Below are 25,137 nucleotides of genomic sequence, written 5' to 3' on the forward strand. Positions count from 1 at the left end.
CTGGTGCCATGTATGGGGAGAGACATGGATCCCAGCAACGGAATTAGCAGCTTTGGGTGATGTGTGCATGTAAACACTCACCAACTGATTTTACACTTCACTTCTACTCGACACAAGAAGCAGATTGAATCTCGTTGGGTCTCTAGACCCAAGTTTCTCCAATCTTTTCCGAGCTTCTCCAAGTCAGACATGCTCTGCTGTAGTCCTGCTGCTCCCCTTTACTGTCATGTCCGCCATCATTCCGGTGCCTGCCCTCTTGGTACCAAAGGATTCCTTCGTTCAAATCCCATTCCCAGAGAATTGAGTGCAAAAATATCTAGCTTGTGCTCCCATTGCAGCACCGAGGAATGCTGTGTTGCCAAACGTGCCACCTTTCAGGTGAGTTGTTATGCATCCTTGCCAGGTTTCATGGGTGGAAAGAGAAAAACACAACACTAGAGATGAAGAACAGAGAGTTCTGGTGTTCCCTGAGCATTTATCCTGACATCACTGGGGGGCTTTCCATGTGGGACTTGACTGGTATAGGTTTTGCAATGCAACTGTAAACACACTTGAAAAATATTTGATTGGCTCGAAAATACTTTGGGAGGTGAAATGAAAGGCAAGATATAAATGCTTTTTTTTTGTCCTGCATTGTCCTGGACAGTAGAAATAAGGAACAGCAGATACTGCTTAAAACACAAAAGGACACAAAGTTGGAGTAATTCAGCAGGTCACGCAGAAGGTCTGAAAAAGGGTCTGGACCAGAAACGTCACCAACCCATGTTCTCCAGAGAAGCTGCCTGCCCTGTTGAGTTACTCCAGCACTCTGTGAAACGTCACCTATCCATGTTCTCCAGAGATGCTGCCTGGCCCGCTGAGTTACTCCAGTACTTTGAAACGTCACCTATCCATGTTCTCAAGAGATGCTGTCTGACCTGCTGTTACTCCAGTACTTTGAAATGTCACCTATCCACGTTCTCCAGAGATGCTGCCTGACCCGCTGAGTTACTCCAGCACTCTGTGAAACGTCACCTATCCACGTTCTCCAGAGATGCTGCCTGACCCGCTGAGTTACACCAGCACTCTGTGAAGCTTCACCTATCCATGTTCTCCAGAGATGCTGCATGACCTGCTGAGTTACTCCAGCACTCCGTGTCCTTTTGTCCAGGATAGTCCAGGTTTGAGGATGGAGTTAGTGCATCTCATCTAGGGTTCCAAGAATAATATGCCAATTGGGCTCAGCTCCTTGAACAATGTTAGTATAAAATCTGCCTATTCTTCTGTTGATCACTAACTGGTGACCCTCCTGTGGGAGCAGGCTGGATGAGAACATCCACACACAGTAACCACACTCATAAATGGCCTAGTTACATGTGAGCTGTTATCAAGGCTGTAAATGAAACCCCAATCACTGATATTTCTCTCTGATGAACATTGATCAGCATGGTCAGAACTACCACTGGAGAACAAAAGCTACATATTCATTAAAGTCAATCATAAGCAGGGATTCCATAACCAGTTACTCCAGCATTTTGCGTCTATCTTCGATTTAAACCGGCATCTGCAGTTCCTTGCGACTCATAAGCAGGGATTGGCACCTTGTTCATGTGGGGGAGAGGTCGCAGGTGCTATCTCTGATTTTGAAATATATCTGCAATGGTTTGCATGTTACATGTCTCAACATTGCAAAGTATTTAACTTGTTTTTTCATGAATGCCCTTTACAAATACATAATCAGCAAATTCTTGAAATGCATGAAGTGAAACAGCTTATGTTGCACTTTCCCATCTGATGCTGCCTTTGACAATTATACTGCCATAGCAAGCCACATGGTGGACACATAAATGTTAAATTAAACACGTCACTCCAATCTTCCTACTCTGTATCCCAGCCCTGTCCTCTTCTCATTTTCCCTTTTCTTTTTCTCTTCATGTTTCTCCCAAGATATAATCAAGAACCAAAGGGCTTAGGTTTAAGGTGAGAGAGGAAAGATTTAATAGGAACCTGAGGAACAACCTTTGAACATGAAGGATGGTACTTATATGAAATGAGCTGCTAAAGGAAGTGGTAGAGGACTTGGGTACAGCACTGCCCAAAATTGCAAGGTCTGCAGAGAACAGTAGATGCAGCCCAATATATTACACCGATTAGACATCCCACCACTGACTCCATTTAAATGTCATGCTGCCTCGGAAAAGCAGCCAACATAATCAAAGACCCTTGAAGAAGGGTCCCGACCCGAAATGTCACCCATACCTTTTCTCCAGAGATGCTGCTTGACCCACTGAGTTACTCCAGCACTTTGTGCCCATCTTTGCATCAACATGGAATCATAGAGTGATACAGTTTGCAGACAGGCCCTTTGGCCCAACTTGCTCACACCGGCCAACATTGTCCCAGCTACATTAGTCCCATCTGCCTGCGCTTGGTCCATATCCCTCCAAACCTGTCTTATCCATGTACCTGTCTAATTGTTTCTTAAATGATAGGATGGTCCCAGCCTCAACTACCTCCTCTGGTAGCTTGTTCCATACACCCACCACCCTTTGTGTGAAAAAGTTACCCCTCCGATTCCTATTAAACCTTTTCCCCTTCATCTTGAACCTGTGTCCTCTGGTCCTCGGTTCCCCTACTCTGGGCAAGAGACTCTGTGCATCTACCTGATCTATTCCTCTCATGATTTTGTACACCTCTATAAGATCACCCCTCATCCTCCTACGCTCCAAGGAACAGAGACCCAGCCTACTCTCTCTGTAGCTTACACCCTCTAGTGCTGGCAACATCCTCGTAAATGTTTTCTGAACCCTTCAACCTTGACAATATCTTTCCTATAACATGGTGCCCAGAACAGAACACAATATTCTAAATGCGGTCTCACCAACGTCTTATACAACTGCAACATGATCTCCCAACTTCTATACTCAATACTCTGACTGATGAAGGCCAAAGTGCCAAAAGCCTTTTCAATCACCTTATTTACCTGCGACTCAACCTTTAAGGAACCATGCACCTGTGCTCCTAGATCCCTCTGCTTGTCCCACCCAGTCATTCCTTCTCCTGTCAGCCAGAAGATACAGAAGCTTGAAAGCACACCACCAGACTCAGGAACAGCATCCTCTGCATCACAAAGCTTCTGAATGACTCTTCTATAAACTCGGGTACAATTCAATTCACCTCTACTCTGCAGAGGACCTCGGATTTTGTCTATGGAACTGATGCACTTCAGTGTGCTACAATGCTGAGAACTATATTTTCCATTTCATATCTTCCCTTTTGCTCTATCTATTGTACTTGAGTTTAAACTGATTGTATATATGTATGGTATATTTGATCTGTTTGAATATTGGGCAAAACAAAGCTGCACTTTACCTCGATACATGTGACAATAATAAACCTAGACCTTAGTGGGACTTAGATGGAGCATCTTGGTTGGCATGGTCAATTGGGAGGTAGGGCCTGTTTCCATTCTGTATGACTCTTTCTCTCTCCCATACACACCCATTCCTGACAAAGAAGTTTGTACTATGCAACCAGTCATCAAAATTACCTTGTTATTCTGAGTTTAATTAATTATGTTTGACATTTAAATAGATACACCCACAGAACAGGTTCTAACTGAATCATTGGCAAAATAAGAGCTAAACAATCTTCAAAAGGAAATTGTGGGCTATTTGCAGTGTCAGCTCCCTCTGATGGGGAGTTTTATAAAGTAAACATCAGCAACAAATAAAACCCTTACAAAGAAGTGGACTGAAAATGCAAAGCTAAGATATCTGTAGTTATATTGTAACTGAGAGCTACTGTAGTTCTACAACACAAAGATAGGTTCAATTTATGGGTCGGTGATTTGAACACAGAATCAGAAGGTTGTGGATGCAACACCCCACCCCAGACTTGATCAGCAATGATCTAGATTGAGAACCAAGTGCAGCCCTCTTCTCAATGGTATGTTATACCAAGGCCATTCTGTCCCTTTAGGTGGGTTACAAAATTCCATGGCATAATTTCAGGGGAAAGTAGTGATGTTTTCCCAGCATCCACACCAAGTGTCTATCCCTTATCAAATTCACTTAAAACATTATCCAATATTATCCAGCATGAAGGCAGACACAAAATGCTGGAGTAACTCAGCGGGACAGGCAGCATCTCTGGAGAGAAGGAATGGGTGACGTTTCGGGTCGAGACCCTTGAAACTCCAGCATTTCATGTCTACCTTTAAATCAGCATCTGCAGTTCTTTCCTACACGTATTATCCAGCATGAGTTATATATAAGTAAAGATTTCTCTGACATGAATTTGTATTAAGATTATATGAAGAATGAGTATTCAAATCTCTTGTTGACAGGACTGTTTGAGGTGAGGTTAGAACACGTCATCACAACTTCGGGCTTGGGATTATGTAAATGGACATGGAATTCTCAACATCATCATCTTCAATGATCACAAGAAGCCATAGAAACAATAGGTTTTATTCAGTAATTCAACACTGTATCAGTAAATATAGATTCCACATCTCAACAGCTGTAATTTATCTTGCAATAAGACATTACAATATAATATTAATATAGAATTCAGGTTTGTTTTATATACCCATCGCAAGCACATGTTTAAGGAAAAGCATGGCAAGAATTTGAATGTTATTTCTATCTTACACTGTCCCAGAGATTCTGAAACTCTCAAAACCTTTCAGCAAAAGTTCACACAGCAGTAGGATACTGAGGATGGATTAAAGATTCATGTTGCAGATTCTGAGAACTCCGAGTCTGGACACAGGCGGTCACCCCAATTCACGGCGTACTGAACCTTTATGCATCACCATCCACCTGAGAGCTGTACTGAGATGGACATTTGTCCCAATAACTCACGCGATGCGCTGGTTTTCCAGTTAGTGTGATCGTTTTTCTTGTAACCAATTTGTCTGGTTTTTGCCACCGTAAATAAAGCAATACATGTACTCAAATACTTGTGCTCAGCTGGAAAACATATACACTTTCCTATCAAACATTCTGAGCATGCATCAGATACAAAATATAGTTCTCTCGAACATCCCATCAAACACCTTCAGGACAATGATCGGCATGAGTTGGATGATGGGTAAGTTTTCTCGACACTGTCTCATTGAAAACTCCCAGGGCATTATCCAGCATGTTTTCTCTCCAGATTCCCAACAAAGACTCCGAAGAACATCAACCAGCATGTTAAAAGCAGTTTTTCCACTCCTCCCAGTACTCGGACAAGACAGATTTGATGCCACCTCAGGTTTCTCTATACCTTCTCAGCAAACATTCCTCAGACAAGATCAGCTTGGGTTAGATACAGAGTTCCTTCTACAACATACTGTAAGTTTAGTTCAAACTTGTTGTTGAAGAATCCTTTCTTGCACCTCTGTCAAATATCCAAGACCCAATGGCCTGACTCAAATGTCCTGTTAAAAAATAGATACAAAGTGCTGAAGTAACTCAGCAGGTCAGGCAGCATCTCTGGAGAACATGGATAGGTGACGTTTCACAGAGTGCTGGAGTAACTCAGCAGGTCAGGCAGCATCTCTGGAGAACATGGATAGGTGACGTTTCACAGAGTGCTGGAGTAACTCAGCAGGTCAGGCAGCATCTCTGGAGAACATGGATAGGTGACGTTTCACAGAGTGCTGGAGTAACTCAGCGGGTCAGGTAGCTCCTGATGTCCTGGCTCCGTGGTAGTTTTTTGAAAAACTTTGTTCCATCCTATTCCTGCCCCTGGCTTTACATTTCACTCCCACTTCTCCCTTTATCTGATACTATTTTGTCTCTCTTTCACCTTTAGCCTTTGGCATTTACTCCATCTATCTGCTAATCAACTCCCGCCCCATCACGTATCCACCTATCACTTACCAGACTTTGTTCCGCTCCCTCCACTTTCCCAGAATATTCTCTCCCCCCCCCCCCCCCCCCCCTACAATCCATATTAAGGTCATAAGTGATCGGAGCAGAATTAGGCCATTCGGCCCATCAAGTGTACTCCGCCGTATGAAGCATCCCAACCAGCAATGTCTTCTGTCTATTCCCTCCACAGTTGCTACCTGACCTGCAAAGTTCCTCCAGCACTTTGTTTTGGCTGTGAAACACTCTTTGTGTTATGTTGAAACCACCATCTAAATGGAAGTGTTAACTGAAGTCAGTCTGGAACCCAGATCTCTGCTACATAAACATTGCACACAGTCCTGTGGTCTCCCCGTGACACTGATAATAATGATCAAATGCTTGTTTTTTTGGTGGAGGCTAATCCCTTGAGAATAAAAGTAAGAAAGCTGGGGAATGCCTGGAACCCAGAGAAGCAGAATGGAAGCAAGTCTTCTGATCCACGCCCAAGTCAGGTGGAGAGATTTGTTCCTACACGTTGAGCAGTAAGTGTGCGATTGGGTGGGGCTGTGGATGCCAGAATGAGCCTCTGTTTCCTGCAATCCATTAGAGTTAACCTTTTGCAACTTTGTTGCGTGGGTGTGAGGAAATCACAGATCATCAATATACACCAGGTTGGCATCTGGCCAGAGATGTGAATATTGGTGTTGCATTTGTCTTGCAGCATGTTCCCAGTCACCTGCCACTGCACGGAGCCTCACCGTCCAGCAGAAGGCCAAGACCTAATAGAACCCTTCAGTAAAAGCTTGCTGGAAGTTATGGTGCATCTCATCTCGGATGAGGGGACCGAGGTGGGACAATGGAGATCGGCACGGTTCTAACTGAACGGCGTTTTCTGATGAAGGCTCACTGAGAGTGGGATATGGGCTAAATGCCCCCAAGTCAGGGAGGGAGAGGGTGGACGGAGTTCCACATAATTGCTGCCACGTCCCTACTGAATTCCGGAAGACAGACTTGGGTCACCCGAGGGACCACATCCCAGAACCGGAGCATATCCCTGCAGCATTGCCTGGGCTCATTGGGCAGGCTAGGACCTTTATACCTTGGAGAGTAGGAGGCAGATGGTGGTCTTGTAGGCATTAATAATCATGAGGGGAATAGATACGGTTAGGGTTGCCAACTTCCTCACTCCCAAATAAGGGACAAGGTGACGTCACCGCCCCGCGCCCCACGTGACCTCACCCAGCCAGAGGCCACGTGCTCCCGCTCCACCAATGGTGGCCGCCCTGGCCGGGAGGTGGGTTGCGCAGCAATTTTAGGCAGCATTCATACAGTGCTGGAGGAATGGTGGTGTTTAAGGGGCTTTGAGATAGGCACATGGATATGCAGCAAATGGAGGGATACGGATCACGTGTAGGAAGAGGAGATGAGTTTAACTTGGAATCATGTTTGGCATGGACATTGTGGGCCGAAGGGCCTGTTCCTGTGCTGCTCGGTGTTCCACCTCAACGTGTTGGGCACCATCTGTGAAAGGATATTTTAGTTCAGGACCATTCTTCAGACTGTCCACAGATGCTGCCTGACCCGCTGAGTTCCTCAAGCATGTTGTGTTTTGCTTGGAAAAGGAACTGGTCCTGTTCTGCTATTGCCTGGGGTCAAGTTGGGCAGGCTAGGACGTTTACACCTTGGAGAGCAGGAGGCCGAAGGTGCCTTGATCATGAGGGGAATAGATCGGGTGACTGGACAGGGCCTTTTCCCCAGGGTAGGAGAGTCAAAGACCAGAGTACAGAAGGGAAAGATTTAATAGGAACCTGAGGGGTAACGTTTGCACATGGATGGTGGGCGTTTGGAACAAGCTGCCAGAGGAGGTAGCTGTGGCTGGTACTATATCAACATTTACAAGACATTTAGATGGGTAGGTACTGGTGATGAAGTATTTAGACGGATATGGGCTAAACCTGGGGAAATAGGACTGGCTTACACAGTGATCTTGGTCAGTACGGACAAGGTGGGCCGAAGGGCCCGTTTTCGTGCTGTGTTGCACCACCTGGCTTCATGTACCTTGCCTCTCTCATGCCCTTACACTTCTCGCCCCCTCACATCTCCACTGCCAGTTTCACTTTTCACAAATATCCACAATCCACGCTCAACCCACAAAATCCTGTGAGAACTCGACTGGGAATGAGAGTTAGACAAACTCATGCTGAATCTACACCCTTCAGTCGAGATACAACCACCAAGAACGACACAAAATGCTGGAGTAACTCAGCGGGGCAGGCACCTATCCATGTTCTCCACAGATGCTGCCTGACCCACTGAGTTACTCCAGCACTCTGTGAAACGTCACCTATCCATGTTCTCCACAGATGCTGCCTGACCCACTGAGTTACTCCAGCACTCTGTGAAACGTCACCTATCCATGTTCTCCACAGATGCTGCCTGACCCTCTGAGTTACTCCAGCACTCTGCGTCTATCATCGATGACATTCAGTGCTGGTGGCGATAGCGGGGATTGGAGGATCTGCAGCTAATTTAGGCTTTGCATAATCACATTGAGTCTGGTTATAAGTTGCATTGTATCATTCCAGCTCCTTCCTCCTTGGCTGCTGACTGTCACCGGCTAACAGTGTGGCAGGCCCAGACAGTGACCTTCAGCGGGGAAGCCAGCTTGACCCACAGTCGCTGTAGAGCGGGGCCGCCGAGCAACAGACCACCCGCTGGGGGTGTCGCGACCCGGCAGCATGGCCGCTCCTCTAGCGCGGTGTGTGTGTCGCTGCGGACCATCCAACAGCAGGCCCATTAAAGGCCAACAGTTGGTGCCCAGACCGGCCACCTCGACCATTAACCTGCCACCGCCTGTGTTTTCCTGCACCCTCGTTGATGGATAAATGTGATACGTGTGGAGAGAGCCAGCCTTTGGCCCGCATTTGGTGCCGGGCATCGACGCCAGGCGGGGCGGAGCAGAGCGGAGCGGAGCTCGGGCGGCGAGCTGGTGTTAGGACTTGAGCGATGGGATGCTGCTGGACTTCCTCATCACCAGCCGCAGCTCGATGTCGGGGAGGCCGGACTGCTGGCCGCGGCAGCCACCCTCCTCAGTCGCCGCCAGATGCAGGTCGAAGCGCAGCGACGCCGACTTCTTGCGGAGGTGCGGGTTGTCTTTGAAGAAGGAACACTCCCACTCTTTGATCACCTCATCCACTCTCTCCGTCCTGAAACCACCACAAGTACCGTCAGCAGAGATGCCCCCAGTTCATACATTACACTCAGTCACACAGCAGGGAAACTGCCCAACTTGCCCACACCGACATACATGTCCCAGCTACACTAGTCCCACCTGTCTGAATGTGGCCCATATCCCTCTAAACCTGTCCTATCCATGTATCTGTCTGTTTCTTAAATGTTGTGATAGTCCCTGCCTCAACTACCCCCTACATACATCTACCACCCTTTGTGTGAAAAAGTTACCTCACAAATTTCTATAAAATCTTTCCCCCCTCACCGTAAACCTATGTCCTCTAGTCCTCAATTCCTCTACTCTGGACAAGAGACTGTGTGCATCTACCCGATCTATTCCTCTCATGATTTTATACACCTCTACAAGATCATCCCTCATCCTTGATAAGGAATCGAGTCCCAGTCCACTCAACCTCTCCCTAGAGCTCAGACCCTCGAGTCCTGGCAACATCCTTCTTTTAACCCATTTCAACTTGACAACATCTTTCATATAACATAGAAACATAGAAAATAGCTGTAGGAGTAGGCCATTCGGCCCTTCGAGCTAGCACCGCCATTCAATATGATCATGGCTAATCATCCAAAATCAGTACCCCATTTCTGCTTGTTTCCCCATATCTCTTGATTCCATTAGCCCTGAGCGATATCCAACTCTCTCTTGAATACATCAAGTGAATTGACCCCCACTGCCTTCTGTGGCAGAGAATTCCGCAGATTCACAACTCTCTGGGCGAAAAAGTTTTTCCTCATCTCAGTCCTAAATGGCCGACCCCTTATTCTTAAATTGTGACCACTGGTTCTGGACACCCCCAACATGGGGAACATTTTTCCTGCATCTAACCTGCCCAATCCCTTAATAATTTTAATTATTTCTATAGGATCCCCTCTCATCCTTCTAAATTCCAAATAACGGTGCCCAGAACTGAACAAAATAGTCTAAATGCGTCTTATATAACATCTTATATAACCTCCCAACTGGTATACTCAGTAGTTGAATGAAAGTGACTGGTACTGTCAAACCTTGCTCATTTAGTGCTCTATGAGGAATGAAATAAATGTACTTACTGAATTTTGCCACGAGCCTTTGAACTCTTGGCCACCGTGTTGTGACCAAGAATCTCCTGCGTTGCCACCATCTCAACCCTCTGCTCACGAGAACCTTCAACTGCAGGAACTGCTGAAGAAAATGTAGTCATCTGTGACCACGTCTGTCAACATGGTGTCCAACAGTGCCCGACCCCCTCCGCCATTCGATCATGGTCGATCTATCTTTCCTTCTCTACCTCATTCTCCTGCCTTCTCCCTGGGCCCTATGACACCCGTACTAATCAAGAACGTGTCAATCACCGCTTTTAAAATATCTAAAGACGGCCTCCACAGCTGCCTTTGGCAATGAGTTGCACAGATTCACCGCCATCTCACTTAAGAAATTGCTCCTCACCTCCATTCTAAAGGTACGTCCTTTTATTCTGAGCTGTGCCCTCTGGTCCTAGACTCTCCCACTAGTGGAAACATCCTCTCCACATCCACTCTACCTAAGCCTTTCATAATCAGGTTTGGTAACAATGAGATTCCCCCCTCATCCTTCTAAACTAGTTACCCCTGTTACTGCAAGTGTCGTGGGCTGCGACTTGGCCCAAAGGACTGGTCAGGTGGTGGAAGCTTCATCACATCAGCCATCAGGCTCCTGATCCACCCTGCACACCATGAACTATTGAGGATCTTGTGTAAGGTTGCACCATGTACATCAGCTTGCACTGCAATGGTCTGGTTAATAGAGTCTTATACAGTCCTACAACAACGGATCATTATTGTTTTGTTTATTGCAAAGAAATGGTGGCTGATCTGAACAAGTTTCGTGTGCCAGCCTCCACAGATGTAGATACCAGAAACATGCCTGTTATTCAAGAGAGTCCAGGGACTGAAGTGACAGCAGTCTGAAGAAGGGTCTCAACCCGAAACGTCACCCATGCCTTCTCTCCTGAGATGCTGCCTGACCTGCTGAGTTACTCCAGCATTTTGTGATACCTTCGAAATGACAGCAGTCACGATTGCGAAGGAGAAGGTGCTTGGGAAGCTGAAAGGTCTGAAGGTGGGTTACGTGGACTGGATGAACAGCACCCCAGGGTTCTGAAAGAGGTAGCTGTGGAGATCGTGGAGGCATTAGTAGTGATCTTTCAAGGATCACGAGTCGGGAGTGGTTCCAGAGGACTGGAAGTTGTGAGCGTAGCACCACCGTTTAAGAAGGGAGCGAGGCAAAGAAAGGGAATTGCTAAAGGTTGTACTCACCAGAAGGGAGAGTCACTTGCTTCTGACGGCAGGAGCTGAGCGATGATGCAGAGCCAACAGCCGCTGCACTGGAGAGTCTGAAATGGAGAACCAGTGCAAATGTGGTCAAACTACATCGACAAACTACGAGGGGGTCTTATAGAAACATATATAATTCTTAGAGAAACATATAAAATGTTGGTCTCCAATTTGAGGAGGGGCATTGTTGCTATTGAGGGAGTGCAGCGTAGGTTCACCAGGTTAATTTCCGGGATGGCGGGACTGACATATGATGGAAGAATGGGTCGACTGGGCTTGCATTCACTGGAATTTAGAAGGACGAGAGGGGATCTTATAGAAACATATTAAAAAATTTAGAGGATTGGACAGGGTAGATGCAGGAAAAATGTTCCCGATGTTGGCAGAGTCCAGATCCAGGGGTCACAGTTTAAGAATAAGTGGTCGGCCATTTAGGACTGAGATGAGGAAAATGTTTTTCACCCAGAGAGTTGTGAATCTGTGGAATTCTCTGCCACAGAAGGCAGTGGAGGCCGATTCACTGGATGTATTCAAGAGATAGATAAATTTAACTCTGATGGCTAAGGGAATCAAGGGATATGGGGGAAAAGCAGGAACGGGGTACTGATTCTGGATGATCAGCCATGATGATATTGAATGGCAATGCTGGCCGAAAGGGCTGAATGGTCTACTCATGCACCTATTTTCTATGTAACTATTCTTGTGCAGCAGGGCCTGCAGTCGCTGTGAAACCTGGCGGCGGTGACGCTACGCGGGCAACCCACGGTCAGCGGTCGATTAGGGCGCGGAGGAACCACCGTGAGCGGTGGGAGGTGGATGAACAATGGAGGACACGGAGTGGGGTGACTGCCATGTTGGGGGGGGGGGGGGGGGAGATCAAAGGGGGACCCAGAGCGGAGGAGGGGGAGAGGATGTGGGAGAACAAAGGAAGAGCCGGCCTGGGTAGTTTGTAAATCTGTCAGTGACGTAGGTGGCCGCTATTTGTATACCTTGGGTGTGCAAGCAAAGAATTTCAATGTGCCTTGTCACATGTGACAATAAAGTATTCCATTGTATTCCCTGCTCATTGGGCAGAGCGTAACATGATCCATGAACCACAACCCTTTCCCACTGGCTCCATGCCTCTGTAGAGCTACCTGAACCAGCCCCACACTGCAGATCCACCACACCACTTTGGCTCCAGTTCACCCATCTCAAAAATTCTTGCCCTTGGCTTCTAATCCATCCATGGTCCCCTTCAGTCTCTGCGATCTCCAACACTACAAGCTCTGCCATCTCCTTGCTTCCCCAGTCCTGACCTCTTGCTCATCCTGCAATTAATTTGTCCTCCATTAGTTTTATTGTCTTCAGTTGCCTCGGCTCGTTGCTGGAATTCCCTCCAAACCTCTTGCACTTTCTCCGACCCAAAGATGCAAAATCAAAGAGCACGTCTTTGAGCTAGCTTTTGTTCACCCGTCCCAATATCTCATTGCTTTGGTCAGATGTTGTTTTGCCATGTTGCTGTGTTACTACCTGCACTGAAGGTGCAGAGCTGATACAAGAGGCTGAGCTGTGACCTAACCATTCCCTAAGGGTAAGACAGCATAACCTGGCCAATGTTCATAAGTTCATGTTCATAAGTGATGGGATCAGAATCAGGCCATTCGGCCCATCAAGTGAGGTTCCACACATCACCATCCATGTCCCCATTTTGACATTGAGTCTAGTAAGCTCAGGCTTGGATCTAACACTTCCACAGTCAATTAACTATCTAATCCTGCGTGTGGAATACTTGTGATGGATGCACCAATCAGGCTTTTCAGGAGAAACGATGAAAGATTTTTTTTAAAACCTTAATAAAAACGATAAACATCAGAAAATTCAGACTTACATTTAACAATAACAATTACCAGTGCTGGAGTAACTCAGCGGGTCAGGCAGCATCTGTGGAGAACATGGATAGGTGACGTTTCACAGAGTGCTGGAGTAACTCAGCGGGTCAGGTAACATCTCTGGAGGACATGGCTAAGTGATGTTTCACAGAGTGCTGGAGTAACTCAGTGGGTCAGTCAGCATCTCTGGAGGACATGGGTAGGTAACGTTACAGGTCGGGACCCTATCCCAATGGTTCTTTATAATCACACACATCAAGGTACAGTGAATATCCTTTTTGCATACAGTTCAGCATAGTATTATTATGCAGAAGCACCATCTTAGATTAAGTATAAAGTGTCTAGAAATAGTCGACTGAGACAACAAGCAGCATCTCTGGAAAAAAGGAATGGGTGATGTTTCGGGCCAAGACCTTTCTTCAGACCGACCAGAAACGTCATCCATTCTTTTTCTCCAGAGATGCTGCCTGACCCGCTGAGCTATTCCTGCTTTTGAGTCTATCTTCGGTTTAAACCAGCACCTGCAGTTCCTTCCTACACAATATATAAGAGTCGCCAGGGCCACCCAAAAGGTCACCTATCCATGTTCTCCAGAGATGCTGCCTGACCCGCTGAGTTACTCCAGCACTCTGCGAAACGTCACCTATCCATGTTCCCCAGAGATGCTGCCTGACCTGCTGAGTTACTCCTGCATTCTGTGTCCTTGTCTGCAGTTCCTCGTTTCTACAGCAGATCCATCGCTTACCTTCCCTCCTCCTTGTCCAGGAGGCTGCGGTACCTGCCGATTTCTCCTTCCAGTCGCACTTTGGTGTTGAGCAACAGTTGGTTTTGCCAGACCTGATCTTCAATGTCTCCCCTGACCTCCTTCAGCTCGTGCTCCAGTTGTCCCACCATCTTGGCCAGGCTCCTGCGTTGCCGTTCGTGTCTCCACACCGATGCCTGCAGGGACTGCTCCAATCCCTTCTGCTGCAAAACAACACCAGCACCGCTCACAATCACCACTCCACTCAGCAACAAAACTGGACTTCCTTCCACACAGGACCCCACCATTCAGTTCAGTTAGACACACAAAGCTGGAGTAACTCAGCGGGACAGGTAGCATCTCTGTAGAGAAGGAATGGGTGAAGTTTCGGGTCGAGACCCTTCTTCAGACATCTCGACCCGAAACGTCAACATACCTTCTCTCCAGAGATTCTGCCTGTCCCGCTGAGTTACTCCAGCATTTTGTGTCTATCTTAGGTTATATATAATAGGAGTAAAGAGGTTCTTCCGCAGTTGTACAGGGCCCTGGTGAGACCACACCTAGAGTATTGTGTGCAGTTTTGGTCTCCTAATTTGAGGAAGGACATCCTTGCTATTGAGGCAGTGCAGCGTAGGTTCATCAGATTAATCCCTGGGACTGTCATATGAGGAAAGATTGGAAAGACTGGGCTTGTATTCACTGGAGTTTGGAAGGATGAGAGGCAATCTTATTGAGACATATGACATTACAAAAGGACTGGACAAGCTAGAGGCAGTAAAAATGTTCCCAATGTTGGGGGAGTCCAGAACCAGGGGCCACAGTCTAAGAATAAAGGGGAGGCCATTTAAAACTGAGGTGAGAAGTACTTTTTCTCCCGGAGAGTTGTGAATTTGTGGAATTCTCTGCCACAGAAGGCAATGGAGGCCAATTCACTGGATGACTTTAAAAGATAGTTAGATCAAGCTCTAGGGGCTAGTGGAATCAAGGGATATGGGGAGAAGGCAGGCACGGGTTACTGATTGTTGGTGATCAGCCATGATCATAATGAATGGCAGTGCTGGCGCGAAGGGCCAAATGGCCTCCTCCTGCACCTATTTTCTGTTTCTGTGTTTAAACCAGCATCTACAGTTCCTTCCCACATATTCAGTTCATTAGTTTATTGTCACGTGTACCAAGCTACAGTGGAAAGGTCATAAGGCCATAGGTGATAGGAGCAGAATTAGGCCATTCGGCCCATCTGGTCCTCTCCGCCATTCAATCATGGCTGATCTATCTCTCTCTCCTAACTCAATTCTCCTGCCTTCTCTCCATAACTGCTGACACCCTTACTAATCAATATCTGTCATCTCTGCCGTAAAAAAACATCCATTGACTTGGCCTCCACGGCCGTCTGTGCCAAGAGTTCCACAGATTCACCACCATAACGTTTTTATTGCGTGCTAACCAGCCGCCAGTGGATAGACAATACATGATTACAATCGAGCCATTCACAGTGTGCAGATACATGATAAGGGTATAATGTTTAGTGCAAGGTAAAGCCAGTAAAATCCAATCAAGGATAGTCCGAGGGTGATCAATGAAGAGGACATTAGTTCAGTACTGTTCTTTAGTTGCAGTAGGATGATTCAGTTGTTCGATAACAGCTGGAAAAAAACTGTCCCTGAATCTGGAGGTGTGCGTTTTCACACTTCTATACCTTTTGCCCGATGGGAGAGGGGAGAAGAGGGAGTGACCGGGGTGCGATTGGTCCTTGATGATGCTGCTGGCCTTGCCGAGGCAGCGTGAGGTGTAGATGGAGTCAATGGAAGGGAGGTTGGTTTGTGTGGTGGTCTGGGCTGCTGGCCTTGCCAAGGCAGCGTGAGGTGTAGATGGAGTCAGTGGGAGGGATGTTAGTTTGTGCGATGGTCTGGGCTGCACTGTGATATGATAAATATTTGTCACACGACTTATTATTATTATGATAACCATCTTCAGTCAAACTGTTTGCCACATACTTGACATTAGCCATGACCACCATCAGTGGTGTGGGAAGGAACAGCAGACACTGATTCATACCAAAGATAGACACAAGGTGCTGGAATAACTCAACAGGTCAGGCAGCATCACTGCAGAAAATAGAAGCGAGCACGTTTCGGATAAGAACCTTTCCTCAAAACCTTTTCCCAAAATGTCACCTATTCTTTTTCGCCACAGATGCTCCCTGACCTGCCGAGTTTCTCCAGCATTTTATGTCTATCTACCACATCAGCGGTATTTATAACTGATAGATTGATTGATTGAAAGATACAGCATGGAAACAGCCCCTTTTGACCACCATGCCACCATGCCAACCATTGATCGCCCATATTCACATTAGTTCAATGTTATCCCAATTTCTCATCCACTTCCTGCACACTAAGGACAATTTGCTGAAACCACTTAATCTACAAACTTGCACTTCTGGGGGATGTGGGAGGAAACCGGAGCACATGGAGAAAACCCACATGGTAACATAGAGAACATGCAAACTCCTCATGGACAGCACTCAAGGTCTGGATGGAAGCCGGGTCTTTGGCACGATGAGGCAGTGGCTCTCCCAGCTGCGCTACTGCTGCCCTAATCTTTGTTATACAAACCACAAAAGTTTTAATAAACGTAATACCATCAGACTTCTAAACTGATAACACATTTGTCATCGCAGGAGGCCAAGAGGTGATCCTATAGAGGTGTACAAGATCAAGAGAGGAATAGATCGGGTGAATGTACAGTCTTTTCCCCCAGGGTTTGGGAAGCAACAACTAGAGAGCTTGACTGGAATCTGAGGGGCAATTTTTCACACAGATGGTGGACATTTGAATTGAGCTGCGAGAGAAAGTAGATACGATATGATACAACTATATGCATAACTTTATTTGTCCCAGGAGGGAAATTGATCTGCCAACAGTCATAAAAACACAAAATACACAAACACAAAACCCCCCCCACAAAAGATGAGCCAAGTGGAATAACAACATTAAAAAGACACCTGGACAGGTACATAGATACATGGATAGGGAGGTTGTGGAGGGCTATGGGTCAAAGCAAACAGGTGAGATTGGGGCACCTTGGTCTGTATGGCCATATTGGGTGAGACTGCCCGTGTCCATGAATCTACAACCTATCTGAAGGCTTCATAAAAATTGTTTCTTCAACATACAGACCCATCTTTCCAAGATATTCCACAAATTCATCCTCCACAAACCTACTGATTATTTGACATTGGCTCATAGACAGGTTAGAGACCCGCGTGATTATTTTAAAATGTTGCACGCATCTCTAATTCCCTGCAGTTTACTGTGCTTTGTGTTACTGTCAGTCTGTGTAAATCCCTGGAAAGGAAATCTCTGTGTAAACAGAGGAAACATTCTTGGGGACTGAAGACTGAGCAAGTGCCCTGTCCTGAGGTGACCATCTACAGTCAGGGCACCTAGTGGTGTAGGGGCATGAGATGAGCATGTGTTCCCGGGGGGTGGGGCCTTGCATCAGGCCCCAGCTGGTGAAATCCAGGACAGGAAGCCCACCAGGGCAGTCTGCTAGGGTAGAAACGTCAACATACCTTCTCTCCAGAGATGCTCCCTGTCCCGCTGAGTTACTCCAGCATTTTGTGTCTATCTTAGGTTATATATAATAGGAGTAAAGAGGTTCTTCCACAGTTATACAGGGCCCTGGTGAGACCACACCTGGAGTATTGTGTGCAGTCTTGGTCTCCTAATTTGAGGAAGGACATCCTTGCTATTGAGGCAGTGCAGCGTAGGTTCACGAGATTAATCCCTGGGACTGTCATATCAGGAAAGATTGGAAAGACTGGGCTTGTATTCATTGGAGTTTGGAAGGATGAGAGTCAATCTTATTGAGACATATGAAATTATAAAAGGATTGGACAAGCTAGAGGCAGGAACAATGTTCCCAATGTTGGGGGAGTCCAGAACCAGGAGCCACAGTCTAAGAATAAAGAGGAGGCCATTTAAAACTGAAGTGAGAAGAAACTTTTTCTCCCGGAGAGTTATGAATTTGTGGAATTCTCTGCCACAGAAGGCAGTGGAGGCCAATTCACTGGATGAATTTAAAAGAAAGTTAGATCAAGCTCTAGGGGCTAGTGGAATCAAGGGATATGGGGAGAAGGCAGGCACGGGTTACTGATTGTGGATGATCAGCCATGATCATAATGTGGCAAACAGTTTGACCTCCTCCTGCACCTATTTTCTGTTTCTGTGTTTAAACCAGCATCTGCAGTTCCTTCCCACATATTCAGTTCATTAGTTTACTGTCACGTGTACCAAGCTACAGTGGAAAGGTCATAAGGTCATAAGTGATAGGAGCAGAATTAGGCCATTCGGCCCATCTGGTCCTCTCCGCCATTCAATCATGGCTGATCTATCTCTCTCTCCTAACTCCATTCTCCTGCCTTCTCCCCATAACTGCTGACACCCTTACTAATCAATATCTGTCATCTCTGCCGTAAAAAAACATCCATTGACTTGGCCTCCACGGCCGTCAGTGCCAAGTGTTCCATAGATTCACCACCATAACGTTTTTATTGCGTGCTAACCAGCCGCCAGTGGATAGACAATACATGATTACAATCGAGCCATTCACAGTGTGCAGATACATGATAAGGGTATAATGTTTAGTGCAAGGTAAAGCCAGTAAAGTCCAATCAAGGATAGTCCGAGGGTGATCAATGAAGAGGACAGTAGTTCAGTACTGTTCTCTAGTTGCAGTAGGATGATTCAGTTGTTCGATAACAGCTGGAAAAAAACTGTCCCTGAATCTGGAGGTGTGCGTTTTCACACTTCTATACCTTTTGCCCGATGGGAGAGGGGAGAAGAGGGAGTGACCGGGGTGCGATTGGTCCTTGATGATGCTGCTGGCCTTGCCGAGGCAGCGTGAGGTGTAGATGGAGTCAATGGAAGGGAGGTTGGTTTGTGTGGTGGTCTGGGCTGCTGGCCTTGCCGAGGCAGCGTGAGGTGTAGATGGAGTCAGTGGGAGGGATGTTAGTTTGTGCGATGGTCTGGGCTGCGCTGTGATATGATAAATATTTGTCACACAACTTATTATTATTATGATAACCATCTTCAGTCAAACTGTTTGCACATACTTGACATTAGCCATGACCACATCAGTGGTGTGGGAAGGAACAGCAGACACTGATTCATACCAAAGATAGACACAAGGTGCTGGAATAACTCAACAGGTCAGGCAGCATCACTGCAGAAAATAGAAGCGAGCACGTTTCGGATAAGAAACTTTCCTCAAAACTTTTTCCCAGATTGTCACCTATTCTTTTTCGCCGCAGATGCTCCCTGACCTGCCGAGTTTCTCCAGCATTTTATGTCTATCTACCACATCAGCGGTATTTATAACTGATAGATTGATTGATTGAAAGATACAGCATGGAAACAGCCCCTTTTGACCACCATGCCACCAATTGATCGCCCATTCACATTAGTTCAATGCTATCCCAATTTCTTATCCACTTCCTGCACACTAAGGACAATTTGCTGAAACCACTTAATCTACAAACTTGCACTTCTGGGGGATGTGGGAGGAAACCGGAGCACATGGAGAAAACCCACATGGTAACATAGAGAACATGCAAACTCCTCATGGACAGCACTCAAGGTCTGGATGGAAGCCGGGTCTTTGGCACGATGAGGCAGTGGCTCTTCCAGCTGCGCTACTGCTGTCCTAATCTTTGTTATACAAACCACAAAAGTTTTAAAAAACATAATACCATCAGACTTCTAAACTGATAACACATTCGTCATCGCAGGAAGCCAAGAGGTGATCCTATAGAGTTGTGGAGGGCTATGGGTCAAAGCAAACAGGTGAGATTGGGGCACCTTGGTCTGTATGGCCATATTGGGTGAGACTGCCCGTGTCCGTGACTCTACAACCTAACTGAAGGCCTCATAAAAATTGTTTCTTCAACATACAGACCCATCTTTCCAAGATATTCCACAAAGTCATCCTCCACAAACCTACTGATTATTTGACATTGGCTCATAGACAGATTAGAGACCCGTGTGATTATTTTTAAATGTTGCACGCATCTCTAATTCCCTGCAGTTTACTGTGCTTTGTGTTACTGTCAGTCTGTGTAAATCTCTGGAAAGGAAATCCCTGTGTAAACAGAGGAAACATTCTTGGGGACTCAAGACTGAGCAAGTGCCCTGCCCTGAGGTGACCATCTACAGTCAGGCACCTAGTGGTGTAGGGGCACGAGATGAGCATGTGTTCCCGGGGGGTGGGCCCTTGCATCAGGCCCCAGCTGGTGAAATCCAGGACAGGAAGCCCACCAGGGCAGTCTGCTAGGGTAGACACAAAATGCTGGAGTAACTCAGCAGCTCAGGCAGCATCTCTGGAGAGAAGGAATGGGTGATATTTTGGGTCAAGTCCCTTCTTCAGACTAGTCAGGGGAAAGGGAAATGAGAGACATAGGCGGTGATGTAGAGAGATAAAGAACAATGAATAAAAGAAATGCAAAACAGTAACGATGATAGGCCATTGTTAGCTGTTTGTTGGTTGAAAACGAGAAGCTGGCGAGACTGGGGTGGTGGCGGTGGGGGGGACATAGAGAGAGAGGGGGAATGCGGGCATTACTTGAAGTTAGAGAAATCAATATTCATAGCACTGGGTTGTAAGCTGCCCAAGCGAAATATGAGATGCAGTGCCTCCAATTTGGGTTTTGCTTCACTCTGACAATGGAGGAGACCGAGGACCCGAAACATCATCCATTCCTTCTCTCCAGAGATGCTGCCTGTCCCGCTGAGCTACTCCAGCTTTTTCTGTCCGTCTTCGGTTTAAACCAGCATCTGCCGTTCCTTCTTACACATTTGATGTCCTCGGGCCAATGCTTTCATCCAGCTCTCCCTCAGTGCCCCACAAGCAACCCCTCCTCCAATAATCAACCCACCTCTGGATGCCAGCCTGGCAACTAGCGAACTACTCAAAAGTTACTCTGGAAGTTGATAAACAGAAAAAAACCCTTTTGTGTTTTATCTCTAAAGTCTAATTTCTATAGATGCTGCCTGACCCACTGAGTTCCTCCAGACACTATGTTTTACTCAAGAGTGCAGTATCTGCAGTTCCTGTGTTTCTGTTTAAGGATGTTCCTTGATCTGTTGACCCACAGTCTCTTTCCCAGGGCAGACGAATCAAGCGCCAGAGGACGTAGGTTTAAGGTGAAGGGGGAACGATTTAATAGGAACCCGAGGTGTAACTTTTTTACTGGTGGTGGGTGTGTGGAACAAGCTGCCAGAGAAGGTAGTTGAGGCAGGGACTTTTGCAATGTTTAAGAAACAATTAGCCAGGTACATGTATAAGACAGTGTGTAGGAAGGAACTGCAGATGCTGGTTTGCACTGAAGATAGACACAAAGACAGGCAGCATCTCTGGAGAGGACGAATGGGTGACGTTACGGGCAGGATAGGACAGGTTTGGAGGGATATGGGCTAAACACAGGCAGGTGGGACCAGTCTACATTTTGTTTAAAACAAAAAGATAATCTGTAAGATAAAAGGAGATTCTTAGTCATCGACTAGTGTCCAAAACCTAGTGTAGATGGGACATGTTGGCTGGTGTGGACAAGTTGAGCTGAAGGGCCTGATTCCATGCCATCTGACTCTGACTATGAATCGGTCTGTTTTTGATCAAGAGGGCAACTGGGGCATGTAGGTGGACAGCTCAAGGCCAGGACGGTACAGACTGTGCGAAACCACCAGCAGGCAGCGGGTGTGACAGCTCACAATTTACACGCTTTTGATCCATGACTAACAATCTCCTTTCATCTTACAAATGATTTTCTTTTTGTTTTAAACAAAACATATATTGGGGTGTGTACCTACAAAATTGAATCGGGCCTCTATTGATGAATAGCCGTGTGTCAGCTGCTGATGGGAACAAGGATGGTGAATATAGGGAGGAGGCTGTGTTACCTGCCAAGGTGTCAGTCAGTGTTGCTGGCACACACACACACACCTGCCATCAGAGACTCACCAGAACACTGAGCATAGAAACAGGACCAGAGAAGGAGCTTCTCAACTTGTTCACACGGCTCCACCTTCTGACCCACACCACCCTGGCCACACTCTCATCTCACCCCTGCCATCGGGAAGAAGGACCAGGAGCCTGAAAACTGTGACGTCCATGTTCAGGAGCAGATTATTCCCAGCAACCATCAGGCTCATGAACACCGCACAACACTGACCTCAGCAACTGTGATCTAACAGGGAATGACATTGGCTGCACTGCCGACTTTGCACTTTGGTTTAAGGCTACTAATTGATTGTGTGTGTATTATGTATATTATGTATAAGGAGAGTATATATAAATATATAAGATAAATAAAAGACAATATTTTTCTATAAATAAAATCCAAAATACATAAATTATATATAGTGAGTGTGTGTGTGTGAGATACATATATATATATATATACACACTCACACACAATCTGTGTTTGGGGATTTTTAGTTCCAGTCGGGATGTCATTATTCCACTGTGGGTTAACATGACAGTCGAACAGTCTTGATTCGAGGCAACCGGATGAAACCTCCGCATTCACAATTAGAGGGCGCAAACTCCACAGACAGCGGCTCTGCTCCCCGCAACCACCTCTCCCCGGGTACAGGGGGCGAGCACGCCACTAGCCCTGCCGGCGAGCGGCCAGGGACAGGGGGCGAGCAGGATGCGGCTGGCCCGCTGCCGCGCTATAGTGAGGCGGCGTTAAACGCAACCCCCCCCACAAAGTGTCCTCCCCCCCCACAGTGTTTCCCCCTCCCCCACAATCCCCCCCACAATCCCCCCCCACAGTGTCCCCCCCACAGTGTTTCCCCCTCCCCCACAATCCCCCCCACAATGTGTCCCCCCCACACAGTGTTCCCCCCCACACAGTGTTTCCCCCTCCCCCACAATCCCCCCCCCCCCCCAGTGTCCCCCACCCCCCCCACAGTGTCTCCCCCCCCCCCACACACACAGTCTCCGTCCCTACCCCCACCCTCCCCGCTCTCACCAGTGCCCGCACGACGAGGGTCTCCCGCTGGACGCCGAGCCACTGGCGCCGGGCATCCTCTAGCTCGGCCCGGGCCTTCTGCAGACACCGCTCATCCTCCGCCTCCCGGCCGGCACCGCACACCTGCACACGGGGCATGGATGCAGATCCGACTGGTCAGCGTGTGGGGCATCGGCCGGCCGGGGGGGGAGGGAGGGGAGGGAGGGGAGGAGGGAGGGAGGAAGGGGGGAGGGGGGAGGGAGGAAGGGGGGAGGGGGAGGGAGGAAGGGAGGGGGGGAAGGGGGGGAGGGAGGAAGGGGGGGAGAGGGAGGAAGGGGGTGGGACGGAGGGGGGAAGGGGACGGAGGGAGGAAGGGGGAAGGGAGGAAGGGGGGGTGGGACGGAGGGGGGATGGGACGGAGGGGATTGGGATGGAGGTGAGGGGTGATGGGAGAAAAAGAGGGGGGGAGAAAAAGGGGGGGGAGGGGATGATGAGGGGGAGGAGGGGATGATGAGGGGGAGGAGGGGATGAGGGGGAGGAGGGGATGAGGGGGGGAGGAGGGGATGAGGGGGGAGAAAAAGAGGGGGGAGGGGGGGAGGAGGGGATGGGGGGAGAAAAAGAGGGGATGTGGGGGATGGAGGGGAGGGGGGGATGGAGGGGAGGGGGGGATGGAGGGGAGGGAGGGAAGGGGAGGGGGGGTGGAGGGGAGGGGGGAGGGAGGAGGGGGAGGGGATGGAGGGGAGGGGGGGATGGGGGGGATGGAGGGGAGGGGGGGGGTGGAGGGGAGAGGGGGGAGGGGGTGATGGAGGGGAGGGGGTGATGGAGGGGAGGGGGTGATGGAGGGGAGGGGGGGATGGAGGGGAGGGGGGATGGAGGGGAGGGGGGATGGAGGGGAGGGGGATGGAGGGGAGGGGGGATGGGGGGAGGGGGGATGGGGATTGGGGGGGAAGGGGGATGGGGGGGGGGAGGGGGGATGGGGCTTACAATGAGGCTTCCCCCCGGGTTCCAGGGCCGGGGAGGCGGTGCCCGACCTACCTGGCGCTGGCTGGCGGCGCGGCCGCTGCTCTGCCTCTGCTTGATGTGAGCGAGCAGCGGCGCCACCTCCATCCCTCTGCCTCTGTCATCCTCCCGCGGCCGCCCCGGGCCGGCGCCCACAGCGGTAGCGGCCAGCGGGGAGTCGGAGTCGGAGACGGGGCGGCGGGCGGTGCCCGCGGGGACGGGCGTCCTGAACCTCGCCAACGGCACGGCGGCTCCGCACTGCCCGCGCCCCGCCACACTCACTCACCCTGCCCGCCTGCTGCGGCGTAAAGATGCGCCCTCTACCCCTCTCCCTCTCTCCTTCTCCCTCTCACCTTCTCCCTCTCTCTCCCCCTCTCTCTCTCCCTCTCTCCCCCCCCTCTCTCTCTCTCTCTCTCCCTCTCCCTCTCTCCCTGCCCAGTGTCGGGGGTGCGCCTCCTGTACACGATCGCCGCAGTGTGAGCTTCTCCCACAAACCTCCCGCACCAACGCACCGCCTCGCACATCACCCGCACCGCACCGCACCGCGCATCACACGCACCGCGCTTCACGCAACCGTTTACTGGGCAACTGAGGGCGGCGGGTGGATGGAACGAGCTGCCGGGGGAGGTAGTTGAGGCAGGGACCATAGGTTCATGTCCCAGGAGCAGAATTAGGCCATTCGGCCCATCAAGTCATTTCAATCACGGCTGATCTATCTCTCTCTCCTAACTAACCCCATTGTCCTCCCTTCCCTCCATAACCCCTGAACTGAAACTGCTCAGACACAGCTCTGCAGCCTTGCCCCAACTCATAACAAGAGGCAATGCATTCAGTCTGAGCTGCAGCAGCCTGAGTAGACTTTCACTGTAGCAGTACCCCCTACCAATCCAGTTATTCCTTTCATTCCGCCATCAGCTCACGATTGATTGATTGATTGATACCTTATCTGCCACTGTATGTTTCTTTTTTTCTCCTAATCAGATGTGCAGCACTTTGGTCAACGTGGGTTGTTTTTAAATGTGCTATACAAATAAAATTGACTTGACTTGACTTATTTGCCACGTGTACTTGGTACACTGAAATTCTTTGTTTGGCTACAAGGATAGGACAGGTTTGGAGGGATATGGACCAAACGCAGGCAGGTGGGACTAGTGT

The 25,137-nt window shown here is 48.5% G+C and overlaps 1 protein-coding gene across 2 annotated transcripts; it reads right to left on the reverse strand.

Moving 5' to 3' along the window:
* Window positions 1-4,453: 4,453 nt before the first annotated feature.
* krt222 (keratin 222) lies at window positions 4,454-24,381 on the reverse strand. Of its 2 annotated transcripts, none has more exons than XM_078424514.1 (6): window positions 24,019-24,381; window positions 23,005-23,127; window positions 13,977-14,197; window positions 11,343-11,419; window positions 10,119-10,230; window positions 4,454-9,028 (listed from the first exon to the last, which is right to left on the reverse strand). In XM_078424514.1, the coding sequence occupies exons 1-6, from the start codon at window positions 24,088-24,090 to the stop codon at window positions 8,815-8,817; spliced, it is 819 nt and encodes a 272-aa protein (XP_078280640.1). In that variant the 5' UTR covers window positions 24,091-24,381; the 3' UTR covers window positions 4,454-8,814. The 2 variants fall into 2 exon arrangements, with proteins under 2 accessions (XP_078280640.1, XP_078280641.1); XM_078424515.1 differs by having other exon boundaries at window positions 10,119-10,227; window positions 24,019-24,375.
* Between the last annotated feature and the right edge of the window lie 756 nt (window positions 24,382-25,137).

Source organism: Rhinoraja longicauda, chromosome 29 (assembly GCF_053455715.1).
Source record: "Rhinoraja longicauda isolate Sanriku21f chromosome 29, sRhiLon1.1, whole genome shotgun sequence".
Taxonomy (NCBI): Eukaryota; Metazoa; Chordata; class Chondrichthyes; order Rajiformes; family Arhynchobatidae; genus Rhinoraja; species Rhinoraja longicauda.

Excerpts from the sequence above, each read along its gene's own strand:
- krt222 (XM_078424514.1), bottom strand. The coding sequence starts at position 24,090 with ATGGAGGTGGCGCCGCTGCTCGCTCACATCAAGCAGAGGCAGAGCAGC. Across the intron at positions 10,231-11,342 it reads GCAAGTGACTCTCCCTTCTG|CAGTTCCTGCAGTTGAAGGT; the intron begins GTGAGTACAACC and ends CATTTTCTTCAG. Across the intron at positions 9,029-10,118 it reads AAGGCTCGTGGCAAAATTCA|GACGGAGAGAGTGGATGAGG; the intron begins GTAAGTACATTT and ends TGGTGGTTTCAG.